The sequence below is a fragment of the Schistosoma mansoni genome, chromosome W (assembly GCF_000237925.1).
Source record: "Schistosoma mansoni strain Puerto Rico chromosome W, complete genome".
In the NCBI taxonomy this organism is placed as follows: domain Eukaryota; kingdom Metazoa; phylum Platyhelminthes; class Trematoda; order Strigeidida; family Schistosomatidae; genus Schistosoma; species Schistosoma mansoni.
In genome coordinates, this window is record NC_031502.1 from 33,574,748 (window position 1) to 33,597,591 (window position 22,844).

Consider the following 22,844-nt stretch of genomic DNA (forward strand, 5'->3'; position numbering starts at 1 on the left):
TTAGTTACCACTTTGGTGTTTTTTCATGTGTAAGGTAAGGTGATCACTGCGTGCAAAAGCTCGATGACATGTTCTACACTGAAATGGTCGATCACCAGTATGTTTTCTATAATGACGTGTTAATTCATCTGATCGAGCAAATCTCCAAGCACAACCAGGCCAATCACATGGAAAAGGTTTTTCTCCAGTGTGTACACGCATATGAGCTTTTAGATGTGAACTCTTAGAATATGCTTTTGCACATGTGCTAAAAGGACAAGTATGAATTAAAGCTATTGACTTCTTAGTTCTACCGGTGGAGTTACTTCCAGTTCCCTTAGTTGAAGTATCACCCTTAGTTTTATTGGCACGTGTCCGACGCATAGGTATTAACGTAACTTCCCCAGGTCCACCCATGTTACATCCAACAATATCCTGATGAGATTCAATCCCTAATTCCATAACTGAACTTTTATTTCTACCAATATTATTAATGTGTGTAGAAACTAATGAAGAGTTCCGGTAAATAGGATTATCACATGTGGTATTTAGTGGTCCAAATCCAAGATTTTGAGTGGGTGATACAGCTCTTGGTGCTAGTACTCGAAAAGTCGTGTTCACTGGAAGATTTGTATCATCAACTTTATACATATTCATATAATAACTTGCATTTTGTGTTGCACTGCGGTAATCTTGCAAATTATTGACAGCATGTACTGTACTATTATCATTTATGGTATTTATAACGGAACACGTCGGAGGCATAGGATGAAGTTGAGAATGATCAACTTGATTGTTTTGTGGTAGATAAACAGCTGAGATATTGTTTTCAGTCATAATATTACCATTGACAGTGTTAGTAAGATTTGTAACATTGGGATAAAACTGTAAAGAAGATTGCTCTTGATTTTGTAAACTTGACTGACAGTTTTGGTATGGATCTACTGGTGGCATATCCGTTGTTGGAATAACTGAAGGCATATAAGCAAGAGAAGAGGAAGAATGCTGAGACTGCAATTCCCCAGTTCTTGAATCATTTGTAGTCTGTATATAATGCCTTGTATCTAGTACTGCATTACAATTTGAATTATAGTTACAATTATTTGGTACATTTGTAGTCCAGTTATATGAATTATTTTGATTAATTTCTGAACAATGTTTATATTCAGGATTTTCGGGAAAAATAGGCTCTTGTTTTATTTCAATTGGTGAATTATTTGAACCAAGGTCATAATAATACTTTGTATTTGAATTTCTATAAGAATTAGAATTCTGTGAACAGATCACATCTGAATAAACGGGTCGTAGTTGAGATACTGGCGATTTAGCAAAAGAATAATTAACATTCATAACAGAATTAGAATAAGTGCAGTTACATAAATTATTAGATACATTATTTATTTTTTGTGTAGCGCTATTCTCAAGAATAAAATCTAAATCGAGTAAACTTTCATATTCATTACTTGAAGTACTACCGCTACATTGTTCCGTACGAAAGCTACTACCAATAGATGAACATTGTTCCGAAGTCGTAGGTGATGTTAAACCTGAGAGATTGCACATGTACGTTCCTCGAGACTAAAAATAAAATAAAATGTTTTTTTATTAGATATAAATTTATAAGTAGTATCTAGAAAGATGATCCATTACATTGAATAAAAACAAATAAATACGCTCCATTGAATACTTAACATCTAGTCAAAATTTTAAAGTATCTTGGCTCCTGTTTCCCCTCAAGAATTCATTTGATGAATAACCCAAAATAGATTTTCTTTAGTGATTCATTTGCATGTCATATAATATGTCGATTAAACTCAGTTATATCCTTTCAAACAAAAATAACAGTTTACAAAAAACACTGATAATAATCCCATGGTTATAAAAATGTAGAATTTATATTAAAATCGATTTTCAATATAAAAAAAAGAAAGAAAAGAGAAATATGTAACTGTGATTACCAACTATCTAGGAATAAGAATCATTCTTGAAAAATCTGTTGTATAAAACGTTAATGGAGACAATCCATTTGACTAGTGGAAATTTCTACGAATCATTGTTACTTAAACAAGTACTTAAATAACTCGGAGATATCTTCAAAGTAAAAAACAACAACATCAGTATGACTTTGATTTTTCCAAAGGCTAAAATAGAAAATCTAAAATAAAAATGATCAATTACCAAATTTCTTATGGTATTTATTTATTTGAACACATAAACATTGGTACAAGGAGACAGCAAACACATACGCACCGCACAATAATAATAAGGTCATTGATATGTCTGAGGGCTGTGATATTACCCGGGTGCTCAAACCGAAGGGTGTAGGTGTTTTAATTTAAAGTAAACTGATCATTTGATGTTAAAATCATTATCCAAATGATTTTACTCAAAAGATTATTGGATTCTTTTTTAAAAATTAGCCTGTAGCTTTCATGTAAATACATCCTTGCTATACTATACTGATGTGTCTTCAAAATAACTTCAAACTAAACTCCTTCATATAAGTAATTAGAGCCTATTTTGCAATTATGTTTTTAAATATCACAAGTTGTAAGCAGATAGCGAGAACCAAACGAAATAAAATCAATTCATGTTATTCTGCTAGAATCTTCGTTCTTTCTCTCTTCAAAATGCTCCTCATATAAGAGATTTAATTGATTTTAAAAATTATGTACAACTATTTTTAAGAGCCGTTTATCCGGAGTGTAAAGTACTTGTTTAGCACTTGAACTATTATATTGCAGATTTGTGACCCACCCCGTCTCACTAGTCATTTATTAACGTTACACATCATATAACGAATGCTTTACATTTTATATCCTTTAATTTCATCATTACGAAGTATAGCCAAACTAAACAAAACTGATTAACAATTAACCAAACACCTGTAAAAGGTTTTGTAAAAGTTATTTGGAAATCTCTTTAAATAAAGACTATTGTGAACATTATAAGTGAAATTGTAAAAGAACTTGTCTAGTATTCGATAGCAGTTAAAATTTATGCGTAATCTAACCTTGCTACTAAGGAAATCTACGTCAACTTTCAAAACAACACCTGCAGTAAATGTGGAAGTCGATATTGTTGAAATAGAGAGAAGACAAGAATGAAAAAAAAATTCGAGTAAAAAGTCAATACTCATTACAACATATGATCACATGTTACTTTGACGTATATTTCAAGATAAGAATCTTCAAAAACAATTTTCTTCACAAAAAATCAATAACTCATCCCCTTAATAATAAATGACACAATTAATGAGAGTGAGGATTGGATTCAATAAATCAATAATTCAGTTAACTGATACATCTCTCAGAATAACATAATATAAAGTATTCCGTGAAGATCCATTACAACTATAAAAAAATATATCATCATAATCCATAATGCTTTTTACAACCATAAATAACAAATACTTGAATCTGTGGGTTGATCTAAGCTAGATCACCGTTAAAAATCTGGGAGCACTGAACGGCTGTTTCGTATTCGTATGGGGCTGATCAGCAGTGAGCATCCACACATGTGGAACTCAAACCTAGGACCATCGGTATTGCACGTGAACGCTTAACCTCTAGACCACTGGTCCGGCATCCAACGGTGTTAATGTCTAAATTCAATCAATTCATAATTTTGAGCAACCCTTCATCCAATGTCTGTGGTGGATAACTGTCTCCACCCGACACGGACTGGACCCCACTGGTCACGGCTTCTCACTAGAATTCCAGACACTCCATTCTGAAGCTAGTCACTAGTGAGCACATAATTATATATAAAATAGCTGTGAATATTTTTAATACACTAATATGGACACATATTAAAGGATTTTAATCACAGATTGTTCTGTTCTTTGATTGTGTTAATTTTTGTTGTTGAAAGAAAACAACATTTGATGATAACAGTATTGCGTCAATATACACAAGAAATCAAACAGTAACAGTGATCAAATAGGCTCAGTGAACGTACATGTAGTTCCATGCAATTAAAAAGTGTCATTTAAACTGTCATTTACAATAATAATTGTAATAAAGACATATTTATCAACCAATCAGGCTTAACACAATGAAATCATCTCTATCATTACATTAAAATTATTTTTAAGATATACAACTTAGTGAAACATGGAATTAATTAACAGTAACTACATAATTAAAGACGGTTGAATTTCAGTATAGCTGAACATAATGACTGATATACTATTTAATCAAATGGTCATTATCTCAGTACGATAAATAATTGATAATGTAAACCAAAAACTTTGAACGTTCATAAAACATTCTTCAATCTACTCATTTTTTATGGTTAGTGAATTAATAACATATCCAATGAAAAACAATCATCGAGTGACTTAGGTCTTCAAACTGCCTATTAGTAAAATATACGATCTCCTAACAATTAATCGATATAATATTTAACAAATATAACTTAGTCCAAACACCAAACAAAATGTTCACTGCACCAAATATATACCAATAAGCAACTTAATTTTCATTACTCAGATAATAGTAACCAGATTCCAGTGGAGGAAGAAATCAGGAAGAAGTGCTGCAAGTGGATAGGATACACTTTGAGGAAATCACCCAACTGCGTCACAAGACAAGTACTCATATGGAATCCTTAAGGCCAAACGAGAAGAGGAACACCAAAGAACACATTACGCCGAGAAATGGAGGCAGACATGAGAAGAATGGACAAAAATTGGATAGAACTAGAAAGGAAGGCCCAGGACAGAGAGGGTTAGAGAATGCTGGTGGGCGGCCTATGCTCCTTTGGGAGTAACAGGCGTAAGTAAGTAAGTACTCAGATAATAGTCATATTACAAATTTTGATGACAACTAAGTTTTTAGTTTGATAGACACTAAATCCAACCAGAAAGTAAAAATGGAACCAGTGTGAAAAGCTCCAATGATAGAGTACTAGTTACAAGAAGATTGACCAAACTGTTTTTATTCATCAATCCTTTACAATTAACGCATTATTGTCGAAATCTGATTTTATCCGAATGACATAAATTCCTAAATTTATATTAATAGTTTCGTAAAAATAAAACAAATACTAGTCCATAAGTTTACTAAGGTTAATATTACTACAAAGAAGTGGGAGTGTAATACAGTGGTATTGAAAATGCAAAACAGTAACATGACATTTATCCGTTACCCAAGACTTCATAAATGCAATTTATGAGATAATGTGACCGAGAATACTATCATAGTAAATAAATATATATCACTACAATTTTGGAATTTGAATTTTGTAAAGTACATGGTGTTTTCCGACTAATATACTTCAAATTCAAAATAATGATACATAAATCAAGACAGTATTTCATGCACTTCTGTAGTATATATATATACTGATGCGATGGACAGAGTAGAAGAATTTCCAATCTGATAAAATTATCTATTATCTAAGTAACCCAATCATAATATCTCGGTCTAATGCTTCATTATACTAAATGACAACTTTAATTAACATCAACTCTTATGAAATCTACTCTTTTGTAAGTTGATTTCGTGAAAAAAAAATTACAAGTTCAAACATTTTAGAAAATCAGTCAGTCAGTCATGCATCCTGTCATTATAGAAGTCGACTCAAAATCTTTGAGTTAACACTAACAATAAAATCATAAAGGAAATTTCTATATCGATCAGCAATACTCCCACCATAAGATATTCATTAATAATTAACCCATGGTTTGTATATGTATATAGAATATGAAATTTCATCGAGAATTATTATGACTTAATATCTTTTAACAGTTGAAAGATATAAGATTCAATTACAGAGTTTAGAGATCATAAAAATCATAGTCTATGATAATTGTGTAGAATGTTTTAGTTGTATAAATTAAAATTCTTTTAACACAAGATAACAGAAACCAATTACATGCAACAATAGTTTATAAATCCATAACTTGATTGTATCACACTATGAGCTTGGAGATGACGAAACTCAGTAGCTTTAGATGTTACCAGAAAAGTTGTTTGGAAGAGAAATCAATGGCTATCGTGATGTAATTTTTATTTACTCTCTTCATGAAAGTGAAAGGCTTTTTCGTCTTTGTATTTTTCATTCCGAACTGTCTCTCCTATTATAAACTGTTCTTGTTCATTTATTTTATCATCTGTTGATTGATCTATTAATTTTGATTACACTCCCCCCCCTCGCTTAACCATCTCCTCAATGTCTCATAGTCGTATTTTTGTGTTACATATTTGCTTTGTTGTCCATTTGTACTAATATTTATGTGTTCAAATAAACACATGAATATCAGTACAAGAAAACAAGCGTAAATTCAATGCTAAAACCTATTTGGTTTCATTAAAATTAAATACTCCAAACTAATATTAATAACACTTGAGTTCATAATGGATATCTACTTTTTTAAAAAAAGAGTAGGAATGGATTAAGAATTATACACCTTCGATACATGGTTCTCATTACTACCTGCTCAAATATTTTTTAAAACAATTATGTAACTCGAAAATTTAATTACTTTAGAGATTATAACAATTCACAGATATCAATGGAAATCTTTTTTTTCTTCAAAAATTTCTTAATGACATTTCATTTTGGTTAATGTTGTAGATAGTTCATTGCAATTTATAACCTGTATACCGCGAATAGATGAGGTTGTAAATGTTCATCGACTGAAATGGTTGGGCCACGTGTTATGTATGCCTGGACATTGATTACCACGACGCGCAATGCTGACTAGTGTTGGAGATGGTTGGAAGAAAGTTAGGGACGGTCAAACCAAAACGTGGCATCAGTGCTTGAAGTCACTAACTTCCAGTCTGAGTCATGTTAGTAGACGCAGACTACTTGGTTGTGGTCCGCGTGACTATCGTAACCAATGGTTGGAGACTTTGGATGACATGGCTCAGAATCGATCACAATGACGTAGGTGTATACACGCTTTGTCTGCCCTTAAACCTTGAGATTAAAATTGCTTTATAACTTTATTTCTACGAACTAATTCTTTCTTACTGTATTATATTCTTATACACAATCTTTCGTTTACATATTACTACCATTGAAGTAACTACTTCTATGAACTTGGTGTTCATCTTGTTGTGCTAATGAGGTGTTGCAACGTGGACCGATGCATATATGTGCCTGGTCCTACGTTGTAGTTGACTGACTGACTGATACCGTAAATCTAGTTTACCCATTGTGTGACATGAAATTCATTTTAATTCTTCATACAAAACCATAAACTTTAACTTTCATAGTATAAAATGTCCTTGTAAAAAGAAAAGCATAAATCTATTTTGATAAATTTATGTATGAACTTTGTATACATTGTTTGAACGCATATGGTGTCTTTTTGATCAAATTGAAATGCTTCTATGTTTAGATAATTTGCATACAGTTAATTCTAATCGGAGTAGTTTTGTACTGTACGAAAAAGTCCACACTTTCACTTCATCGAAGCATCATAATAAAGACAATTTTATTATAAAATAAATCATCAAGATGAACAATTTATCACAATTATTAATTGAATAGAAGCAAATTAGTTTCCAAATCTCTGTATTTTGTATTTGACAGTCGATTAGTTTTCTTACAATCATTTAAGGGATGATGTATAACGTTGTGGAAAAATTTACATTCATATCATCCTACTTAATAATAGATCATTGATTTTGTAACCTTTCATTTTTTTTTTTCTTTATCTAACTAGGTATTGGTTTATTCTTAGGTTTTTAGTCTCTAAAATACAATACATTAAACTGCATATCGGATAAATATATATATTGAGTTCAAATGAGGAAGAAATAAATGTATAGTAGAGGAATAAATAATTTGTTTACCCAACAGTTTATTGAATTTTTATTGATTGTTTACCTGCTAGGTTAGTTAGTATATCTACCAATTTTAACACAAAATTAATATAAACTGTTTCTAACATAGAACGGAGAAATCTTTTAATATCTTGAAAATGCCATTGGGAGCTAAGTGAATTACACTCCCAAATTAGCTTCATATACCCTAAATGAGAGTAAAACCAGTTGCAACACTTCAGAACATCAACATTTTAATCTCATTGAAGTTATAAAAAGTGAGCTAAATAAAGTTTAGACTCTGATGAAGCTAAGGTACATATCAATGATATAAGTCATTCTCAATATCAATTGGAGAAACTTCCAGTGTCTTGTTAAATACTAATTCATCTAACAGATACATAGTCTTGCTGTGATAGACAAACTGAATCTAAAACATATATTATTTATCACAATACAATGTGATCAATTGGATCGTCAGTTAACCTCCTTAAATTACTACAACTTATAACATCTTGCTTTGGTCAACACACAGATGATATGATTCGGCTGACATTCAGAGTGGCTGGTGTCAAATAAATGCTCGTTATTCAAATGAAAAATAAAATAACAATCGTTACTAGTCTTCTCAAGCTATTTATTCTGATTACTTGGACATTTTATCAAAGTATTTCAAATATTGAAAATCCGTTTCTGTTATGTTTTGAAAAGCATAGAAAGACTCAGACTTGTGGAACAGTAACTTTGCGAGGTTTTAAGTAAAGTCATCCAATACACAAAGTAATGTTACAATGCGGTACAGTAGACAAAAGTGATCTTGAAGCTGTAAATTAATGGTTGAGTCAGTTCCTTTAGAATATAATTAAGATCTCACAAATCAGTGACATATAAACAATGAAATTTGCAAAAATGAATATACTATCCATGTCTATTCCTAGTACACTAGAAGTTTTATTATCTGCAAGCGTGTAATGCAAAGACCAAAACGCTCGACAATGATGATACAATTGAGTATTAATGATCTTAAAGATGAATTTTATTCGTTCTTTCAATTACAAGAACGATATTTAAGGAAATTTCCGAACAAACTGATGGATATTTTACTAATTCGCCGTAAGTAAGAGTCACACCAGAGGTAAATATTTACAATTCAAAAGGTTCTCTTCATATCAGTTTGCAATTGAAAGCACTCAAAACCATTTGGTTCAACTCTTTTAGTCCTGAAGATTAATCTAAACTAAATTCCCATTAGATTTATGTACACTATGACTATTATCGTTCAGCTCTACATGACCGAAATCAAGTAAGACGTGCAAAATTCTTTGTACCTAACTTTGGTTCAACCGACAAAACATAGTTTCTAATGGTAAAAGTTTCATAAAACCAGACTACAGTATGAACTAAAAACTTTTTGAACAATTAAAAAACATTTCGAGATTATGTACACGTTTCTGTGGATGATTAGATAAAGCACTCACGAATTAGAGAATGATCTGAACGAGGAGAAAGGGTTTGCTACAGTTCATAATAATTCCTAATGCAACAATTCTATATGACTTCATCCGTCCACTTTACTTTGTAAAATATTTTGCACTAAACAAGTCATGTATTAATACACCTTGGAGATATAGTTAGGTAAAAACTTTAGTAGCTAAGAACGCGAAAAGACGAATAGACGAGATTCACATTTCTAATTATCGATTGGAAATATTAGCATGAAAAAATCTATCGAGAACAAAAACCCTGAAGATTGACAACAAACAATCATAGAAATAAAACCTTTAATCTATGAGGGCTGTTCTTTGAGGATTGAGAAACATCACAGAGAAATATATAGGTAACAGCTCCAAGAGAGGGGATAAGATCAATAACAAACCTAGCTTTGTAACCACGTGTAACCATAAGAGAAAGATCATAACATAAATTACCATACACTATAGTAAGATATGTAAATGTCCAAGTCGATCTTCACTCGAACCTCTCAAAAAAGATTAGTAGCTGACCTCTAATACAGTAGGGTTCACGAGTTAATTACTGCTTCTAAGCAGTAATCGGTTTCCTGAATGAAGAAATATCCATGGGATTAATGGAATAACTGTAAGTATCTCTAATTACAAGATATTCATAATCGCAAGCAGTAGTTCTGTAGCAGTTAATATAAATGACGATACTGTAACACAATGTATCGTATCAATAAAAACAAACCTGAGTCGAAAAACAAGAACTAAACCATACTCTGAGTTTTGAAACCCAGTAATCAAGTGAATAATGCATAAAAATGCAAGCTAGTTGGCTATAGCATGCCACGGACTAATAAAACATATGAAACTATTTGTTTTAATGGTTATACCACAATCAACTGTTTTCCGAATAATGAAATATTGGTTGCCACATTTTTAAGAAAGCACTGGGAAGCGTGGTTTATCATGAATACGAGTAACCTTAGATCTCTCAAGTAACACAAAGAAATTAGAAGTGAATTGTTGGTAATGGGATTTGTAAACTGAAAATCATTGTGTGAAAAACAAACGAAAGGGTTACATTAGCCAGAAAACTCTTTGAACATCTCGGATACAAAACGCTAACTGTAAACTAATTAACAACTTAACGAAAAAACCACATTATTTGGACTGAGCTTACCTTATAATCATAAATTTCTTCACGTTTTAGTGGACTAGAATGCATATCATAAAACCCTTCAAAACCCATTGCCATCATTTCAGTCATGTCCTCTTGATGTAGATTCAACGTGAAAAAGTCAGGAATTATGAAGTACAACTCCAAAGATATTGACACACCGGCTCAGGAACGACTACATTAGAGGACGAACTGCTCACCTCAAATAGCTCCAAACTGATTCAGAAACTACTATTTGTCTCATATGATGGCTTATTGAACTCAAAGAATGCTTTTGATTGGTTAGGAATTTAGCCTTGATAACAAGATAGACCTGTCCCAGTGGCCTTGTGTCCGATTAACCAAACAGCTGTAAAAATGCTATGGTCTAAATAATATATCACTGTCTACATAGTAGTCAGAGCGTACGATACACACACATGAGCAAGAGCATTTAGAAAAATTTTAGTTAAAAATGAATTCACGTGGGACATATTTCAGTCGACTAATCATCCCTAAGACAACTACTATTACCTGTCTTATTCATACCTTAGTAATAACAGTAATCCCTCTCCTCTAAATTTTAAAATGACTCACCCTTAAAAAAATGACAGTTTAGGCATTGAAAAGGGAAAGCAATAAAGTCTACGGCGAAATTATTACAGAAAATGTGAGTCATTTCTACTTCATTTAAATTACCTATGGTCTATGGCTTAGTTGACTAAAATTTATATTAAGTGATCGTATTCCATTAAATCCATATATTTTTAAAAAAAAAATTAGTTTAGTCCCATCTGTAAATACAAGTTAAACATTGAACAATAAATCTATTTAACATTAATTTATGAGTTAGGTTAACTTACTTTACAATTAGTGGTATGATTTAATTAGTTAACTTTAATATTCAATTTTTATATACACTTTGACATTAATGCCTTTTGGAGTTTCTTAACTAGGTTATTAAACAGTTTCTGCTTTCCATTACAGTCATTAAACACAATGGATACATTTATCTTTGAGATATTGTTTTTCTTTTTGACGAGTGGTTTATTGTCACTATTTGGTATATGGAACTTGGGATAATTAGTTCATTAATCATAAAGTTGACTAATTTAGCTTAGTAGTCATTTGAATATTTATATTACTACTTCCGAACTATCAGTAAAAACTTAATGGTCCAAATATTGATATTTCCCGGTTCCATTTCCTTAAATATCTTACATACTTACTAACTTACGCCTGTTACCCCTTATCGAGGAGCGTAGGCCGTACATCAGTATCCTCCATCCAACCCTGTCCTGGGCAATCCTTTCCAGTTAACATTCATCCTTTTCATATCTGCTTCTATTTCCCAACGTAATGTGTTTCTTGGCCTTCCTCTTTTCCGCTTCCCTTCCGGATTCCAAGTTAGCGATTGCCTTGTGATTCAGTTTGGTGATTTCCTCAATGTAGATCCTATCTACTTCCAACGTCTTTTCCTAATTCCCTCTTCAGTTGGAAGCTGGTAAATATCTTACATACATAGATGGAATAGCTCACAATTACAGAATAAATATATCCATTAAATCATAATTGAGTTACATAATCAATTTTTCATTTCTTTCATTTTATATCACTTATAACTGCGGTAACAAATTATTATGCTCTCTATATTTTTAAAAAAAACCTTTCACTTTAAGAAGCTAGACTAATTCAACTGATTATTGGAAAATGATGATGTTGTTTATTCTTCCCTAATATACATTGATTAACTGTAATAAAAAAAGACTTCTTCAAAGACATTAAATAGGCAGAATATATCTTTGTAAAATCTCAGCGAATGAATTGGAAGTAAATTCAACGTTTCGCCTGGCAATCTGGTCCAAGCTTTTTCAAGAAAATATATTATCCATATTTTATGTCTTAAATCAACTCGGCGCTCAAATACTGTGAAACTATTTGCTCTAATTTATACGAAAGTTCTTACATAGACTTCTTCAAATTTCTCAAAATCATAAAATACAACATTATACTACTGTAGTCAAACTCAGTAATAACATACTTTTAAAATTAATTCCCTTCCTTTGGAAAATATATTGAAAATATCAAGCAGATAACAATGTTAGTAAATCAAGGAAAGTGAAAAGTACAGTGATAACATTTTAGAGTGATTCAGTTAGATTATTAAATGATTTACTACAACATTCTCATTTACTTCAATTAGTATTGTTTGTTTGAATCTTCCCACTGATGTTTAGGACTACAACTGATCAGTCTCTAATTGGTATATGTGCATACTGTGGGTATTGCCTCGATATAGCCTTAATTCACAAGCATCATAATCAAAGATGGATAGTGGCTAGCAGTGGAATCGAGGACACGCGTTTCGTCCTATTTGGGACTCGTCAGCTGGATGTACCTGCATCGTGCGTCCTGGATTCTACCGCTAGCTACTATCCATCTTTGCTTACAATGCTTGTGAACTAAGGCTATATCAAGGCAATACGCATAGTATGCACATATATTCGCCTGTAGCCCTTCTAGGGTTACTGCCGATCCCTTTCCGACAACCAGAGTAGCAATCGATTCAGGTACATCGAATGCCCGGACAATGTGATAGACTGGAAGGACCTGACAAATGGCTACATAAATGCTGAGATACAACTTGACCGTCCTCGGAATAATGAAAACCCATTGGTCCCAAACAGGACAGAAAAGTTTATCTTCGAGCGATGTGTTGCTGGACATCGGTCATGAAGAAGAAAATGCTTTGCACACGAAGAGATGCACAAATGCTGTCCACAGAAGCACAAAAAGAACTTATAGGATGGGAATCTCATGGATCCAGAATCATCAAAGAATCCTTTAAAATGAAGAAGGAGAGAATCACGATGAATGATACCCAGTGCTATGAGGCCATCAATGACAGCAATAAAGAAAATAAAGATCACTCTGAGGAACGTCTGAAGTCGGTAGTAGAGAAGTGATCAGGAAAGGACCTGGCCATCCTAATGGGAGACCTAAACGCCAGGGCCAGAATGGACAACACCGGGTACGAAGATATCATTGTTAGACATAGACTGGAAGAAAAGAACGACTGTGGCGAGGGATTTGCAGACTTATGTGTCATCAGCGAAATGGTTATAGGTGGTACTATATTTCCCACAGACGAATACACCAAGCTACATGGGTCTCACTGGATCACAGAGAACCAGACTGACCATATTTACATCACAAAAAGATTCAGGTGTAAGAATAAAGAGATTCAGATCACTAGTTTACGTTAGCCAAGATGAACCTAAAGCCAAAGAAGTACTGGACAACTGAAGAAAGAGCATCACACACGAGATGTTCACTTTCATCCCTTGAGTTATTAATCGGTGTTTAATCAACTGTTATAAACAATTCAAATCTCATATAGGTCGAGTAATTTTTCGAATGCTGATAAATTATTTGTGAATGGGAATGAGACTATGTCTCAGCAAGAGTCTTCTATAATTGAAACTTTTCGAGTTCAAAATTGCAGGAGAAAGCTGTTCATCTTCAATATAAACTTAAATGACAGTAAAATTATACATCAGTAATCAGTTTATTTTGTCGATGTTTATTGTGAACTATTCTCAAGTTGAAGTATGTCCATTCGTGTTATAATCAACAGAAATTTCATATGAAATTACATAACAAAGTCATCCTTTCGACTACTGAGCCTTCACAATTTTATTTATGAATATTTTCATTGAGATCCTAAAAAACGAAAAAAAAACAATTTTCTATGAGCTTCTGTTTTTCTTCTCTGTGTTCTTTTTTATCACTTTATGAAATGATTAAGTATCAGTTGATGTGCTGTATGAAAAGTTTACAAGCTACAATGTCTAAATAGGTACATTCTTAACTACACATGCTCTCAAATATCTAATTATTGTTCCAATCGGATTTTCACTGAAACACAACCAGTCTAGATACATGCTGGAAAAGCAACATTGTAAACCATGTTATTCGTAACACCATAGTTTATCCAAATTAAGAGTTTACCTCAGCTATAAACAGATTCATCTGCTGCTGGAATTTTTCATTGTACTGATATTACGTAATATAAGTGATATCATACTGCTTATATTCAACAGTAATATATTTACCTATTGTTTTAAAATTAACACTTAGACCGGGCAAAATTAATTAACGTTATTTTCATTCAGTGAAAATCAGATTTACGTTGTTTAATCTTCTTTTTCTAACTATGAAGATTGTCACTAAATAAACTACTTTCACTAAAGTTGTTTGTAAATTCTTAGACAGTGTTTACAAATAACAAGCGATTGATTGTAAACTATTAGTCATAAATATAAGAATAATTATTTTCAGAAGGAAAGCATATACACTATCTGTCAAAGTTTCAATAGGGTTAATTGTTTTTGACATTTTTTTTCCAGAAAAAATGTCTACGTGGTATTATGACTGGATTTTTGTTTACCCAATGTTACATGTTGTAAATATTAGCATGTGAAACATTATAGATTCACTGAAATCATGAACCAATCAATGTTATACTATCACTGAAAACCTGGAAGCTCTTCACAGTCGTTTCGTCCAATTGTGGGGCTCACCAGCAGTGTAGATTCGCTACCACGTACGTGGAAATCGAACCCATAACATTTGGTCTCATGATCGAACTCTCAACCTATAGACCATTGATCTAGCCCACAGTGGTGTTAATGTCCGACTTCAATCAATCCACAACATTGAGCATCCCATACTAGGGTGAAACGGGGGTCTTGGGCTTCCAGGCTTTCAATGACGGTCTAACATTGGTCGGCTCATGATTTCAGTGTAATTCAACGACCCCCACTACCCTATACTGATGATTATAAACTCAGTTTTTAGTTATGAGATTTTTGAATAATTCAACCATTTTTCAAAATATTCACCAGTAAAACTAAAGATTTTTTAAACTTCTAGTTTTCCACAGGATACATCACAAAAGATTTTTGCCTACCAAAGAATATATAACACTGACTACTTTTTAACACAAAACATTAACTGAATGCTTTAAAAAACAACATTATGACTTTTCATTACTGATAATAATTTCTTGACCAAAGAACTGAAAGTAAAGACTAATCTTAATGACTCAATATCTTGCTGAATCACAATTACCATTCAATTAATAAAGGTGAATGTCTGACAGTTCTGGGATCTTATTTTGCACTTATTAATAAACTACTCTTTCATACAACTGTCCACAAATTATTGCAGAATCTAAATTCTATTTCTGTACTCATCTAATTGCATTAACATGTATTGTAGTGTTATTAAAAATTAGTTAACTGTCAATGAAATATACAGATATTTAAGACTATTAATTTCCCAATGCCTCAATCTATCCTATTAGACTAGATTGATATTTCAAAGTTAAAATGAGCAAACAAATCAAGTAACTGTCACAAAATATATCGATGTTTGGATGTTTTTATGATAATACATTCACATAGAACATGTTTAATATCAAAAGGGGTTTTGTGGAGATTTAGTATTTCTATAGTTGAAAGCATGACTCAATTGAAGCCAGATCACCAAGGAAAACCTGGAAACGCTGGACGGCCGTTTCGTCCTATTGTGGGACTCCTCAGCAGTGCGCATTCACAACCTCACCGCGCGAGATTCGAACCCAGGACCTACCAGTCTCGCGCCAGAGCACTTAACTAATAGACCACTGAGCCGGCATCCGATGGTGTTTATATCTAACTCCAACCAATTTTTACTATGTTAAGTTCTTATAATTAATAATACTTATTCAGTTGCCCAGAAACTGTACTTTAAAATAACTTGAATACTAGTAATGAAATCTGATCCATTCTAAAAAAACTTCAATCTTTAACTTAATGACACTGAATGATGTTGATTACAGATTATAATTATTCTTAATGAAGTAATTTGACAGACAAATTTGTATACAATTAAAGGAGTGAAATAACATTAATACATTTAAATAATATAGTTGAAATGATGAGTTAATTGAAGCTAGACCACTATGGAAAATCTGAAAACACTGGACGGCCGTTTCGTGCTACTATGAGACTCCTCAGCAGTAAGCATCCACGATTCCATCTCGTGAGACTCGAACCCAGAACTTATCAGTGTCACGCGCGAGCGCTTAACACCTAGACCACTGAGCCGGCATCCAACGGTGTTAATGTCTAACTTCAACCAATCCACAAAACTGAGCAATAGTCCACTATTGTCTTCAGTGAGTTGATATCTCCCAACAGACCCGGTTGAACTCCACTGGTCACTGCTTCAATTGACTGATGATTTCAACTATAAAATTACTAAAATCTCCACAAAACACCCTTCTGTGATTTGAAGACGTGAAAGTTGTAATGAAGTTGGAAGAAATCTTGAGATCGTTAGATAAAAACATAAATTCATAGACTGTTACTGTAAGACATGTTAATAGATCCCGGCTAGCTCATCAGAGTCTTTGTGATAACCACGATTAGCTGTTGGGGACATTGGGTCACACAGCTCAGTATCGGTTCGAATGGTGTAGTTACAGTTACTATTTATCTTTCTCTAGATATTGTATTCCAGTATTCCTTCATTCACACCTTTTCTTTCTCTCTTTCTTTCTGAAGTATATTCTCAATATTCAGTCTTTCTTATTGTTACGCAGCCATTTCAGTTCGTTCGCTATCCACCTTATCAGTTACATCTCATTTTGCTAATATTATATGGGAACTTAAGCCAACGTAAACATTTGCTAAGCTTTGTGTTGATTATCATTAGCTCGCTAACTGAAATAAATTTATCTCTCATCAATCTCTACAGACTCGGAAACTAGCTGGGAAATGTCATCTTATTAAATTTTATTTTCAGAATGAAAAGAAACGATAATGTTTATTCAAAAAAACTTGTCAATTAAAATCAATTTTCTGAGTGAAATTAAATTTTTTTTTCACTAAACAATAGATTTAGAGATCTTCATATTACTTACTTACTTACACCTGTTACTCCCAATGGAGCATAGGCCGCCCACCAGCATTCTCCAACCCACTCTGTCCTGGGCCTTCTTTTCTAGTTCTATCCAACTTTTGTTCATTCTTCTCATGTCTGTCTCCATTGCTCGGTGTAATGTGTTCTTTGGTGTTCCTCTTCTCGTTTGGCCTTCAGGATTCCATGTGAGGGCTTGCCTTGTGACGCAGTTGGGTGATTTCATAAATGTATGTCCCATCCACGTCCGCCTGTAGCTCCTTCGAGGGCTACTGCCGGTCCCAAGTTCGGGCGAAAGAGGAGGGTTGGGCATGAGGTTAGCGACCCCATCCCGTAGAAAACCAACTCAATAATAAAACGCTAACCAAAAAAAGATTTTCATATATGTTTATAAAATAGAATTCAATTAAATTGATGCAATCATTCATACCTTTTTAATATAAAATTTTAATTAAACAAACCAATAAAAAACAAGAAATAATTCATAATGTATAATTTTTTTATTAATTTAATGACAGTAAAATTCAAATAACAACTAAATATCAATTTCATCTAAATGAACATTATTGTGCTTTATATATCTAACCTCTCATAAAATACTGAACATTTTGGTATACCATATAACAATAAAACACTCAATACTACTCTTTAGTAGTTTCCTTAGTTATAATAAACTTATTAGATAAATGATAATTGTTTACTTATGTAGTAACTAATAACATATTAGAAATTAAATATTGAAATAAAAGTTTTACTGTTTCATATTTACAATTCTATTGCTTGAATAATCCTAGATTAGATGACTTATTGAATCTTTATATTAATCAAAAGAAGAGGAAGGAAGGAGGAACTTGGTGAAACCTAGTAAGCCTTCTGGAGAAGAGTGCTATATCGAAGCACGGCACAACTACCGGGGCGGGATAGTTGTTTTTGCACTGCTTACGCAGAACCATTACATAACACTCTCATTTGGCTTTTTTTTGGGGGGGGGCAGGCTCATTTTTACCATCTTTTTGAACCCTCAATAGTTATGCAATGACTCTTTATAGCATTCATAATCGTTGGCGGGTATAGGTAGAGTGGTTGATTGGGCCGATCTTCACCACCCACATTACCACTCACGTTAGTACATGGGATGGTTGCCATGATCCAGGAGGCATGACGAGGACGTGTGAGTCAGATTTTGTCTCCCACTAGCTATTATATTGTATATAACACAATCTTGAGGTTACAATCAATTTTCTGAAAAAATATTCTTTTATAAAATGTGAACAGGTTTATGACTTGATTATCATTTAAACACATTAATTGTTCAATTACTTTAAATGATTTGACTAATTATAATTTTAAAATTCGAAAAAACAAATCATTCTAAACTTCTTATTGTAAACAATTTTTCAATTACCGGTTGTTGTTTTTTTAAATGTTAGTATATATATATATATATATATATATAGTAGTGAATTCATTTTAAAATAATAATTATCTAAATTCAAAGTATATGTATAATTGATTCACATTATTCTAAGTCAAATGTATTTTAAAGTTCTAGCAAAAGAAATTTCTATTCATAATTAGCTCTTATTATCTTGAATACTTCCTTCTTTATTTCTTTTTACTTACATATTAATTCATTGGATTACTACTTTAAACTCAATAGATAAATTAAGTCCATCATCATCATCATCATCATCATCATCATCATCATCATCATCATCATCATCATCATCATCATCATCATCATCATCATCATCATCATCATCATCATCATCATCATCATCATCATCATCATCATCATCATCATCATCATCATCATCATCATCATCATCATCATCATCATCATCATCATCATCATCATCATCATCATCATCATCATTATTATTATTATTATTATTATTATTATTATTATTATTATTATTATTATTATTATTATTATTAAATATTGATTTTTATGTCAATTAATCAGTTCCTACATTCTCGATCCATTCTCATTAAATTTTAGATAATAGTAAAAAAAAATAATAATAAAATGAATATCTAAAGTAAACTGAAAAATAAAAGAAATAAATGAAATCTCTTTCATAGTACTTTCCTCACTTTTTACTTACGACTGTTACCCTCGTCGAGGAGCATAGGCCTCACACCAGCATTCTCCATGCAACCCTGCCCTCGACAATCCTTTCCAGTTCTTTCCAGCTGTTATTCATCCTTTTCATATCCACTTCTATTTCCCAGCGTAATGTAATATAAATAAATAAATGTATCTTTTTTATTATCTTACTTATAAGTGAATTATAATTTTGAAATATCAACGAAATAAAAAATGACAGTTAAATTACTTCTTTTTTTCCATATTCTCTATCTTTATTTATTTATTTCCTTTTTTCACCGGAAATAGTGAAAAGGATGAAGATAGATGTAGATTTTGTTTTTTTCTAAAAAAGACTCAAGTCAAGATTTTAGAAATAGATTTACAAATTTATTTAAATATTTATAAATAAACAAACAAACGTCCTATCGTGGGACTCCTCAGCAGTGCGCATCCACGACCTCACCTCGCGAGATTCGAACCCAGGACGAAACGGCTGTCCAGTGCTTCTAGGTTTTCCTTGGTGGTCTAGCTTCAACTGACTCATGCTTTCAACTATGAAAATGCTAAATCTCCACGAAAAACCCCTTCTGAAACATATATAAATTGCTTCTAATTTAAAAGTGTTTATAAAAGATTTTAATTATCTACATTATGAAAATTCTTAATTGTCTGTCAATATTATGTATATATAATCTTATACGGAACTACTACAACAATGATCGCTATTAGAATTTAAAATCTTAGGTTTAGATTATTCATTTATATTTATGTACATTTCTATTTATCTTGTTCTTTTTATCAAGAATATCAAATTTCATGCTAATTGTCATTGTTAACAATAACTTCATGTTATTGTTGTTTATGTTGGTAACATCCGTTGGTCAAATTGATTGTTGATTCATCCGTTAGTCTATTGTTCTTCTCTACTGATATTCAGACATACCTTCCAATTAGTTTGAAGTCTAATGTAGTGTTATATTTCAAAAATAAACAATACCCTAATATCAGGTCACTGATAAGCTCCTTACAAGCAATAAATATTGACAAAAATTGTTTTTTTTAGGTTATTTGACGAATAATAATAAAACTCTTCACCAGTGACTGTTTATCTTCATCTTAAACTTAGGCGTAGTTTCCCATCATGAAATAATTGGATAGTCTGTAGAAAACAGAAGATAACTTTAGAAATGGAATGATTCTGTATCAATATTTTAGCTGTTAATCAATTCGTGGACTTAACGAAATTGAATTTTAGGTCTGATTGCTACATAATAATTTATTTGCATTATTTATTCGACTAACTCCGCCTGTAGCTCCTCCAGGGGCTACTGCCGGTCCCAAGCCCGGGTAAAGGAGGAGGGTTGGGCATGGGGTTAGCGACCCCATCCCGTAGAAAATCAACTCGCTAAAAAAACGCTAACCAGAAAAAATCATTCAAACCATTCAAACTCTGCCCTGGGAGTAGAAGGAAAAATGACGTCTCATGATGAAAGCCGAGTTCCTTCGGAAGTCATGAGGCCGATGCACCTTCTTACAACCAGAGCGACAATTTTTATAGGTACATGGAATGTCCGGACAATGTGGGAGACCGGCAGAGTCTTCCAAATTTCTGCGGAAATGAGGAAATACAACCTGGAAGTGCTTGGAATCAGCGAAACACATTGGACGCAGGTTGGACAACAACGACTGTCTTCAGGGGAACTTCTGTTATACTCCGGTCATGAAGAAGAAAATGCCCCACATACACAAGGAGTGGCATTGATGCTGTCTAGAAAAGCACAAAATGCACTTATAGGATGGGAATCTCATGGACCGAGGATCATCAAAGCCTCCTTCAAAACAAAGAGAGAGGGCATTACAATGAACATCATCCAATGCTATGCGCCGACCAACGACTACGATGAAGACGCTAAAAACCAATTCTACGATAGGCTGCAGTCAATCTTCGAGAAGTGCCCAACCAAGGACCTGACCATTCTAATGGGAGATTTCAATGCCAAGGTTGGAAAGGACAACACTGGATACGAAGACGTCATGGGACAACATGGACTGGGAGGAAGGAACGAAAACGGTGAGAGATTTGCAAACCTATGTGCCTTCAATAAACTGGTCATAGGTGGCACCATATTCCCACACAAAAACATACACAAAGCCACTTGGATTTCACCGGATCACACTACACAGAATCAAATCGACCATGTCTGCATCAACAAACAGTCCAGGAGGACGATGGAGGATGTGAGAACCAGAAGAGGAGCTGATATAGCATCCGATCACCATTTGCTGGTCGCCAAGATGAAACTAAAACTCAAGAAGCACTGGACAATGGCGCGGACAACATCACAAAACTTTAATACGGCCTTTCTTCGAGATGCTGACAAACTCAACGAATTTAACATAGCCCTCAGCAACAGGTTCCAGGCCTTTCATGACCTACTCAATGGAGAGGGAACCACCATAGAGAGCAGCTGGAAAGGTATCAAGGAGGCAATCGTTTCAACATGTCAGGAGGTTCTGGGCCAAAAGAAGCACCATCACAAGGAATGGATCACTGTTGGTACACTGGATAAGATTGAAGCAAGGAGGAACAAGAAGGTAGCAATCAATATCAGCCGAACAAGAGCGGAAAAAGCCAAGGCACAAGCCGAATACACAGAGGCAAACAAGCAAGTGAAGAGGAGCATCAGGACCGACAAACGTAAATATGTGGAAGATTTAGCGATGACAGCGGAAAGGGCTGCAAGAGAGGGAAACATGAGACAACTGTATGATACAACAAAGAAACTTGCTGGAAATTACCGTCAACCAGAAAGACCAGTGAAAAACAAGGAAGGCAAAGTAATCAACGATATTGAAGAACAACGAAACAGGTGGGTAGAACACTTCAAGGAACTCTTAAATCGACCAGCTCCACTGAACCCACCCAACATCGAAGCAGCACCCACAGACCTCCCAATCGATATTGGCCCACCAACAATTGAAGAGATCAGCATGGCCATTAGACAAATCAAGAGTGGCAAAGCAGCGGGACCAGACAACATCCCGGCAGAGGCACTGAAAGCAAATGTAACAGCAACTACCAAGATACTCCACATCCTCTTCAGTAAGATTTGGGATGAAGAACATGTACCAACAGACTGGAAAGAAGGACTTCTCATCAAGATACCAAAGAAAGGCGATCTGAGCAAGTGCGACAACTACAGGGGCATCACTCTCCTCTCAATACCAGGAAAAGTCTTCAACAGAGTATTGTTAAACAGAATGAAGGATTCCGTGGACGCTCAACTTCGAGATCAACAAGCTGGATTTCGTAAGGATCGATCGTGCACAGATCAAATCGCAACTCTACGTATCATTGTGGAACAATCAATCGAATGGAATTCATCACTGTACATCAACTTCATCGACTA

At 33.4% G+C, this 22,844-nt stretch overlaps 1 protein-coding gene across 1 annotated transcript; it reads right to left on the reverse strand.

Annotated features, from left to right (window-relative positions):
• Smp_018170 (putative zinc finger protein) lies at window positions 1–1,542 on the reverse strand (the record flags this gene model as incomplete). The annotated part of the gene is made up of 1 exon (XM_018789443.1): window positions 1–1,542. One exon carries the CDS (start codon window positions 1,540–1,542, stop codon window positions 1–3), a length of 1,542 nt encoding a protein of 513 aa, XP_018654886.1.
• Between the last annotated feature and the right edge of the window lie 21,302 nt (window positions 1,543–22,844).